The sequence below is a fragment of the Penaeus monodon genome, unplaced genomic scaffold (genome assembly GCF_015228065.2).
Source record: "Penaeus monodon isolate SGIC_2016 unplaced genomic scaffold, NSTDA_Pmon_1 PmonScaffold_13320, whole genome shotgun sequence".
Classification (NCBI taxonomy): Eukaryota; Metazoa; Arthropoda; class Malacostraca; order Decapoda; family Penaeidae; genus Penaeus; species Penaeus monodon.
Window position 1 is genome coordinate 1 of NW_023642290.1, and position 9,941 is coordinate 9,941.

Consider the following 9,941-nt stretch of genomic DNA (forward strand, 5'->3'; position numbering starts at 1 on the left):
TTGTAAGTGTGTGTGGTAGGGGAGTGCCGCTCTTTCCCGAAACGAGATCGGGCGCCTTCCCTCCGTGTAAATGAGGTGTAGATCGGGTCCGATGTAGTGGAGTCTTTTTGTTTCGAAAATAGACAAGAGCTGTCTGCCGGTGCGTTGTTGTATGTGTGGTTAAATGATGTGTGTGCTCTTTAAAACATCCCCGGCAAAGAAAGACGGGGAAAGATTATTATAATTAAATAATTATTGAAATCGTGAATAGCAAGTTTGATGGGTCTGATATAGGCAGTGGCAATCATTATGGGGCCCTGCTGGGTGAAGAGCTTAATAGCCATAAAATCAGGATGAATGAATGGAGGCGAGATGATTTCGAAATGAAAGGTGGATTTTACGGGGATGCAGGACCCTAAAAACCAGCCGTTTCGTGATTGTTTTGACGTGTACCCGAAGTGTTTAATAGCATGGGAAATTAGTGATAGAGGTGGAGTTTAAAAAGAACGACGTCAGGACTTTCCCGGTTAGGAATCTAAATACGTGTCTTACGTTATAAAATGATCTTACATCGCTTGAACGATTGTCAGCATGCCACTCAGAGCAGGTCAAGATGACGGTGACCTATTTTTCGTGGCGTTTGCTGCTCACGGTAACGAGATCGAGAACGGGACGACCCCAACTGGGTCTCTTCGGGGTCCGGGAGGGACTCCTGGGAAGGGAGCACGGAATTCACGGGAATCGGCGGCCCATTCCGACACTCCGGTTCCAAGTCTCCCTGACGGGGGGACGGGAACTACGTCCCTGGGGGAACAGGCAGCGCGGTAGCCCCTCTACAACCTCAGGACTGAGGTCGATGTGGAGGTTTCTCCTCGCTGCGGGAGTCCCCGATGATGGTGTCGTCATGACGACGACGAGGAGTGGACGGCTCCGTGGTTTCCGGGGAGCAGAGGGTCTTTTTTGTTTTTCTTTTGGTGCATGTTAAGTGGTGAAGGGAGTTTGCGTTTGTGATCGTTTGTGTTATATTTAGTTTTCCTTGTGCAGTTTCTCTGGTTTTGCGTTGTGGTGTGGTTGTGGGAGTACGTGTGCATGAGAGTAGAGGGCTGTGGTGAGGTGGTGTCGCCACATCAGCCTCGGTTTTTTGTGTTTTTGTGCGTGATACTCAGGTATGTACAGGTTCTCGTTTTCGAAGATTCCTCGGGGATCACAATGCTGGGGAAACCGTTTTTTTGTAGTATTTGGGAGTAGTTTGTGAATTTTTTGGCGTTGTATTTTGCAGCTATTAAAGCTACGGTAGTATGGTCTGTATTTTGGGGTTTTTGTTAGGTATGAAGGCGTTTTTTTGGGGAAAATGAGGTGGTAGAGGCATTGTGTTTCCCGAGGGAATCGTGTTGGGTCGGTTTTGGGTGGGTGTGGTTTGGTTGTAAGGGTCGGATGTTGAAGCGTAGGTTGGGTTGTTGTTTTGTTTTTGTGCTTGTTTTTTTGTTTTGATAATTTCTTTGCTTTTGGGGGCAAGACCCATGACGCGACATGCTGCCCCTCGCGGTTGCAACATCTGATGGTTTTGTTGCATGTGGCAAAGAGTGTCCAGGTTCTCCACATCTGCTGCATCTCTGTTCGTGTGTGCATGTGTTTAGAGTGATTGAATCTGTAGCATTTGGGCCCTTTGGGCAACCTGAATAAGCTCTCAGGTTCCCCCATTATAGGTTGGGGGCGGATGTGTTAAACATCACAATCCCCCGAGATAGGAGCTCTGTGCCTCCTCAGGCGCAGAGCAACGGATTTTTAACAAAGCGTGACTCTGGGGGTTTGTAAAATCAACGACAGTGACGTCGTTTTGGCCGAGACTTCCGCCTGGATAGACTCGCACGATCGTGGGAGGATTGTCTTGTCGATCTTTTTCGCCACGACCGTGCATTTTGCCTTAGTCTCAGGGGAAGGGAGAGGTTTGAAGCCCTTTTTCTGCGAGTGTTCTTTGGCCAGTCGAGGAGAGGAAGGGGGTCCCGCTGTTCAGGCTTGGCAACAACAACTTTTTAGCCATTTTGAACTTTGAAACAGTGTGTCACGGCAACTTCTGTGATTGAGAAGATTTTCTGGAGAGCCACCTCACAGGAGAAAGGGTCCCCAGAATATGATAATTTGATTACGGACCCATGAAGGCATAGCACGAGGGTGATGATGAAGGTCAGGGAGGGAAGTCTAGCGAAGCTAATTTTTACAGGAGGTGCAAAGGCGGTTGGGATCCAAAAAAGGGGACACATGGGCAAATTTAAAAGTCTTTTTTGTTTTGGGCCGGGGCGGGGTTAGGCCCTGCCGAACGGGGGTCTAACCCCTTTTGGGTTCCCGGGGGCCCCCTCCAGTAAAAATTTTAATTGCCACAGTGTTTTGTATTTTTTAATTTTTTTAAGCCCCTCTGGGCCCACAAATTAAAAAAACTACCCCAAAGCAAGGTGGCAAAATAACACCCAAAGTTATCACACAAGGGCCCGGGCGTCTCTTCTTTGGGGGGGGTCAAAGGGTCCCTTTACAAAGGAAAACCCCCTCAAAACCTTTAGACCCAGGGCCCGAGAGCCCTTGCTGTTTGTCGAGCTTTGCTTTTTTTAGGGGGGCCCCGGTTGACCCGAGTGATTGCGACGGGTGGCATGTGGGAAAGGGGCCCAGATGAAACCAGTGTCGTGGTCCTTGGGACGGGAGGCGGGAAAGCGCGTCGAAAAAATAAAAAGAAAAAGTGGTGGGGGGCTTTATTTTTCGTGCCGTAATCGATTTACATCAGCCACCCAAACTTTTCCCGGGAAAAGGTGCCCCAAAAAGGCCCGGGAAGGCCCCAAAAATCCCTTTAACCCAAGGGTGATAAAAAAGGGAAAAAGCGAGGAGGAAAGGGGAGCACAGCTCTACATCTACAAGGTGCTCAAGCAGGTTTCCCCCCTGACACGGTATCTCCTCCAAGGCCATGTCTATCATGAACTCTTTCCCGGGAAAGACTTTTTTAAACCCTTGGGAGTGAGGCTTCCCCCCTTGCACACTACAAAAAACGTTTCCCCCACACCCGCCGGGGATTCAACCGCCCGTCCGGTTTTTGCTTGCCCGGGGAAATGGCTAAACACGCCGTTAGTGGGGAACTAAAGGGCCCTCACCAAGTACACTTCTTCCAAATAAATCTCTAGGTTTCATGATTTTTCTTTCCCCCTAGAAAAACATCGGCCCTTTTTGGGGCCACAGATCGTTTATAAAGCAGATATTTCAAAGACGTTAGTAACCCAATTGCCCAAAACCTTTCCCGCAGTACTAGTACATGTAGTAGTATTAGTAATAAATACTACTAACTACTATACTAATAATACTATACTGTACTACTGCGGGCCCCCACACCCATTCTGTTTTTTAGAAGTTCATTATTATTGCCAACATTGTGAAAAATTTAAATTTTATCCATTACTACCCCTCCTTACTTTTCCTATAAAATTTTTTTTATTATTACCCCTTTGGTAAAAAATTTGTACTACTACTAAAATTAATGTCCTACAGTTTTTATTATCAAATTGTGATAATCATACTACAGGACCAGTACCATTTTTTCCTAAAGTTCATTTTTTCTTACCAACATTGTGATAATCAAGTCCTATAAGAATAAGCCCCTATCCAAAATCAAAGGTATTTGAAAAAAAACACATTTCCCCCCTATTCAAAGGAAAGTGCAAAACAGGGTAGAGTTTACTAAGGGGCCCCCTTCCCACTACTACTCAAATAATCCTCCTCTCCTGGTTTTTTTTATTTATTTTTTAGTAAAGCCTTTTGGGTCATGGCATTTGTTTTTTTTCTGTTTCCAAAGTGAGTCATAAATTTAAAGTTTAGTGTTTGGTGGTCTTGATTGCAATATTAAAATATATATTATATAATCTAAAATATTATAATATATATAAATAATTTTGTGTGTGTATAGGTATATTTGTATATAATTTATGATAAGGAATGAAGAGAGTGTTTTTGGGGTGGGGGATTTATATAATTTTACAGTATTTTATATATATATATACTATAATTTTACATAAATAAAAGGGGAAAGTGTGTGGTATATATAAAATACAGTATACACACAAAACACACACACAATATAAAAAATATATACAATGAATAAAAGAGTGTGTATATTTTACGTATTTTTAAAAAAAAATTTTATAATATAATATATATTTATATAATAATTTTATATATTTAAATAATATTAACATATATACGCAATTAAAACCGTATAATGAGAGAGGAGAGAGAGTGTGTGTTTTGTATGGGGGAAAAATATATATACGATTTTATATACAAAAATATAAAATTTTATATGTGTGTTTTGTGTGTGTGGTGTGGTGGGTGTGTGTGTGTTTGGGGTGTTGGGGTCTGTCTATTATACATATATATAAAAAATAGGATATATATAAATGGAGAGAGAGTGGTATTGTGTGGGGTGTATATATAAAAAATATATATTGAAAATGTTTAAAAATGTGTATTTATATGTAAAACATTATATATATATTTTATATAATATATATATATATATATATATATATGTGTGTGTGTGTGTGTGTATGTATGTATGTATGTATATATATATACGCAATATAATATATATTATATAATATATGGTGTGTTATATATAATGTGTGTATATATATGTATATATATGTATACATGTATATATGTATATATGTATATATATATATATAGATAGATAGATATGTATGTATGTATATTATATGAGAGAGAGGAAGTGTATGTGTGTGTATATATATACAGTATTAATATACAATATATATATATGTGTGTATGTATATATGTGTATATATATATATATATATAATGAGAGAGAGTATATATATAGTATTTATATACAATATATATATGTATGTATGTATATTATTATATGAAAGAGAGGCTGTGTATGTGTGTGCGTAGCAGTGTGTACATTTGTATGTATATGTGCTTATCAACATTATATAGCCGTTTGTTTACATATGCTTATCACTATTATTATTATTGCCGTCTGTGTACATGTACACCATTTGATATGACTTGTCTGTATTTCATCTCTCTGAGAATTAATTTTAGGCCCTGAAAAGGGCCGAGGATAATAGTTTTGTGTTGCAGGTATGCAATCAAAACCTTAGGCGCGCTCTCCGCGGATACGGCGAGCAAGTTGGATGTCCTTAGGCATGATTGTGACTCTTTTGGCGTGGATAGCGCACAGGTTGGTGTCCTCAAAGAGGCCGACCAGGTAAGCCTCGGAAGCTTCCTGCAGAGCCATGACAGCAGAGGACTGGAAGCGGAGGTCAGTCTTGAAGTCCTGGGCAATCTCGCGAACGAGACGCTGGAAGGGCAGCTTGCGGATGAGGAGCTCAGTGCTCTTCTGGTAACGACGGATCTCACGGAGGGCAACGGTTCCAGGCCTGTAACGATGGGGCTTCTTGACACCTCCGGTAGCAGGGGCAGACTTACGTGCTGCCTTGGTGGCCAACTGCTTGCGGGGGGCCTTGCCTCCGGTAGACTTACGTGCAGTCTGCTTGGTACGTGCCATTTTGCGAGTTTGTATCTAAATAGATATGAAACGCGCTCACGCTCAAGACGTCAATTTATAGGAGAGCGAGCGGGAGCTGGCCGAGTCGCGTGTGGCTGCGAGAGTGTGGCTTAATCCCGCCTATTTCTGCTGGGTAAATATTGCCGGAGATACGGCACTTGTGAGGTCGTGTAACGCGGCCTCCTTGACGCCATGTTGGATTCCAAGTTGATTATCTGAAGCAATGGCTATGGCCAAATCCATTGCAAGCCTTGTGCGCGTGAGCCTTTGTCGATAACAAGGCTTAGCAGAGGTTGTATTTGCAGAGCGGTCAGTTAAGATAAGCGCTCAGCTGAGTGGGCCGCCTCGCCGCTACGCAGACGGGGGCCCGCGGTAGCCTTACTCGCTCTCGGCCCACCGAATTTGAGGGCTCTCTTTGGACCTCTAGGTCTCAAGGTTTTTGAGTGGGTTTCTTGGTAAAGAGATCTTTGACACCCCCACGCAGAGACGACCTTGGCCCTTGTGCTGATAACTTTGGGTGTTATCTTGCACACCTTGCTTTGAGGCTAGTATTTTTAATTGTAGGCCAGAGTGCTTACAATTAAAAATACGAAGCACTGTGGCAATTAGCAGTTTTACTGCGAGGTGCCGGCCGAACCCATAAGGGTTAGATTCCCCGTTCGGCAGGGTCCTAACCCCGACCGGCCCTAACACACAAAGACTGTTAATTGCCCAGTGTGTCTTCCTTTTTGATACCACTACCGCCCTTGCACCATCCTGTCAAATTAGCTTCTGCTAGACTTCCCTCCCTGACCTTCATCATCACCCTCGTGCTATGCCTTCATGGGTCACGTAATCAAATTATCATATTCTGGGGAGCCCATCTCCTGTGAGGTGGCTCTCCAGAAAATCTTCTCAATCACAGAAGTTGCCGTGACACACTGTTTTAAAGTTCATAATGGCTACAAAGTTGTTGTTGCCAAGCCTGAACAGCTGACCCCCTTCCTCTCCTCGACTGGCCAAAGAACACTCGCAGAACAAGGCTTCAAACCTCTCCCTTCCCCTGAGACTAAGGCTAAATGCACGGTCGTGGCGAAAAAGATCGACAAGACAATCCTGCCACGATCGTGCGAGTCTATCCAGGCGGAAGTCTCGGCCAAAAACGACGTCACTGTCGTTGATGTTTACAAACCCCCAGAGTCACGCATTGTAAAAATCCGTTGCTCTGCGCCTGAGGAGGCACAGAAGCTCCTATCTCGTGGGATTGTGATGTTTAACACATCCGTCCCCACCTATAATGTGGAACCTGAGAGCTTTATTCAGGTTGACCAATGCCTCAAATGCTACAGATTCAATCACTCTAAACACACATGCACACACGAACAGAGATGCAGCAGATGTGGAGAACCTGGACACTTCTTTGCCACATGCAACAAAACCATCAGATGTTGCAACTGCGAGGGGCAGCATGTCGCTGTCAGTGGGTCTTGCCCCAAACGCAAAGAAATTATTAAGACAAAAAGACAAGCACAAAAACAAAACAACAACCCAACCTACGCTTCAACACTCCGACCCTTACAAACATCCACACCCACCACAAACCGACCCACCACGATTCCCTCGGGAAACACAATGCCTCTACCACCTCATTTTCCCCAAAACAACGCCTTCATACCTAACAACAACCCCAAAATACAGACCATACTACACGTAGCTTTAATAGCTGCAAAATACAACGCCAAGAAATTCACAAACATACTCCCAACACTACTACAAAAAAACGGTTTCCCCAGCATTGTGATCCCCGAGGAAATCTTCGAAGACGAGAACCTGTACATACCTGAGTATCACGCACAAACAAACACAAACACCGAGGCTAGAGTGGCGACCACCACCTCACCACAGCCCTCTACCTCTCATGCACACGTACTCCCACAACCACAACCACAACGCAAACCTAGAGAAACTGCACAAGGAAAAACTACAAATAACACAAACGATCACAAACGCAAACTCCCTTCACCACTTAACATGCACCAAAAGAAAGACAAAAAAGACCCTCTGCTCACGGAAACCACGGAGCCGTCCACTCCTCGTCGTCGTCATGACGACACCATCATCGGGGACTCCAGCAGCGAGGAGAGCCTCCACGTCGACCTCAGTCCTGAGGTTGTAGAGGGGGCTACCGCGCTGCCTGTTCCCCCCAGGGACGTAGTTCCCGTCCTCCCCGTCAGGGGAGACTTAGGGAGACACGGAAGTGTCGGGAATTGGTCCGCCGATTCCCGTGAATTCCGTGCCTCCCTCTCCCAGGAGTCCCTCCCGGACCCCGAAGAGACCCAGTCTGGGGCTCGTCCTCGTTCTCGATCTCGTTACCGTGAGCAGCAAACGCCACGAAAAGTAGGTCACCGTCATCTTGACCTGCTCTGAGTGGCATGCTGACAATCGTTCAAGCGAATGTAAGATCATTTTATAACGTAAGACACGTATTTTACGACTTCCTAGACCGGGAAAGTCCTGACGTCGTTCTTTTAAACTCCACCTCTATCACTAATTCCTATGCTATTAAACACTTCGGCTACACGTCAAGACAATCACGAAACGGCTGGTTTGTAGGGTCCTGCATCCTCGTAAAATCCACCTTTCATTTCGAAATCATCTCGCCTCCATTCATTCATCCTGATTTTATGGCTATTAAGCTCTTCACCCAGCAGGGCCCTATAATGATTGCCACTGCCTATATCAGACCCCAGTCAAATTTGCCGATTCACGATTTCAATAAATTATTTAATTATAATAATCTCCCAGTCTTCTTTGCCGGGGATGTTAACGCAGCACACACATCATTCAACCACACATACAACAACGCACACGGCAGACAGCTCTTGTCTATTTTCGAAACAAAAAGACTCCACTACATCGGACCCGACTTCTACACCTCATTCACACCGAGAGGGAAGGGCCGCCCTGATCTCGTTTTCGGGAACAGAGCGGCACTCCCCTACCACACACACTTACAACCTGGCCCGAACTTCGGTTCTGACCACATACCCGTCATCATAAAACTTTCAATGACACCTATACTAAACAAAGAAACAACATCCTTCAGGTACAAAAAAGCAGACTGGGATGACTTTAAATCTTACCTTGCCAGTCAAAATTTTAACTTCAACCTTGAAAGAGAAAACATTCTCGAAATAGATAGGCATTGGCATCATCTTTTCGCTTGGATATCAGCAGCAATGCGCCGCGCCATACCGCGGGAGCGCTATAAGATCCGCAAATCATTCCATCCAAGCGAGAGAACCAAGCGTCTCCTGACCTGCTATAGGAATCGTTTCCTTCAAAATTTAAATCACTTACATCGAGTTCGGTGGGACCTCACTATCCTCAGAAATCACGTCATAAATAGTTTTGATAATGACCACAAAATTCATTGGCAAAATTTAATTAAACAAGCAGAATCTATGAGAGTTCGCACTCCACGGGAATTTTGGCAATCAATTAGACAATTAAAAGGTAGTAACTTCCCCCCCTTCACTCACCTCCTCAAGGACAACAATCAAATTTCAGATCCCGTGGAGGTTATCAAAATTTTTCATGACCACTGGCAAACTGTTTTCTATCCTCATGAACCCCACCCTCTTTTTAATGATCACATTCAAACCATCAACACCTGGAGCCAAGACCACAGGATAGAAACAGAACCAGAGCAGATTATCCACCTGGATAATCTGGACGACACATGCGAACTCCGTGCCCCCATCTCGCTGGAGGAGGTAAAACAATAATAATGAGGTTTCCTCGAAAGGCTCCGGGCTCCTCTCAGATCGGACGCGACGCACTCATTCATCTTCCTGACAACGTTTTACGAGCTATGACGCACTTATATAACACTTCCCTTGCCTCTGGCTACTATCCCTCACCTTTCAAAACTGCTTTAGTGGCCCTTATCCCTAAGCCAAACAAAGACCTAACTGACCCCAAGAATTACCGCCCAATTAGTTTACTAGAGACATTAGGCAAAATTTTTGAGAAAGTAATTAACTCCCGACTAAGGCGGTATCTCGACAACCATGACCTACTCTCTTCAAAACAATTCGGCTTCCGCTCTCACCGTTCGACAAATGACGCACTGAACATACTGACTAACTACTGTCTTAACAACAAAGACAGAAGACTAAAGACGGTTCTCGTAACCAAAGACGTGGAGCGAGCCTTCGACACGGTCTGGCATGCTGGCTTGAAGTACAAACTGTGCACAAAATTCAATTTTCCCTCGTGCACCAAGAAGCTGCTATGCAGCTTCTTGGATGACCGTAAATTAAAGCTTAAACTTAAAGGCAAAATTTCAGACACCATTCAAATGCACGCAGGTGTACCTCAAGGCAGCAATGACACCCGCATAATCGCCCACTAT

The 9,941-nt window shown here is 44.4% G+C and overlaps 1 protein-coding gene across 1 annotated transcript; it reads right to left on the reverse strand.

Moving 5' to 3' along the window:
- Positions 1-4,943: 4,943 nt before the first annotated feature.
- On the reverse strand, positions 4,944-5,554 carry LOC119569199 (histone H3). The gene has a single exon (XM_037917471.1). It carries the CDS (start codon positions 5,543-5,545, stop codon positions 5,135-5,137), a length of 411 nt encoding a protein of 136 aa, XP_037773399.1. The 5' UTR covers positions 5,546-5,554; the 3' UTR covers positions 4,944-5,134.
- Between the last annotated feature and the right edge of the window lie 4,387 nt (positions 5,555-9,941).

Excerpts from the sequence above, each read along its gene's own strand:
- LOC119569199 (XM_037917471.1), bottom strand. The coding sequence starts at position 5,545 with ATGGCACGTACCAAGCAGACTGCACGTAAGTCTACCGGAGGCAAGGCC.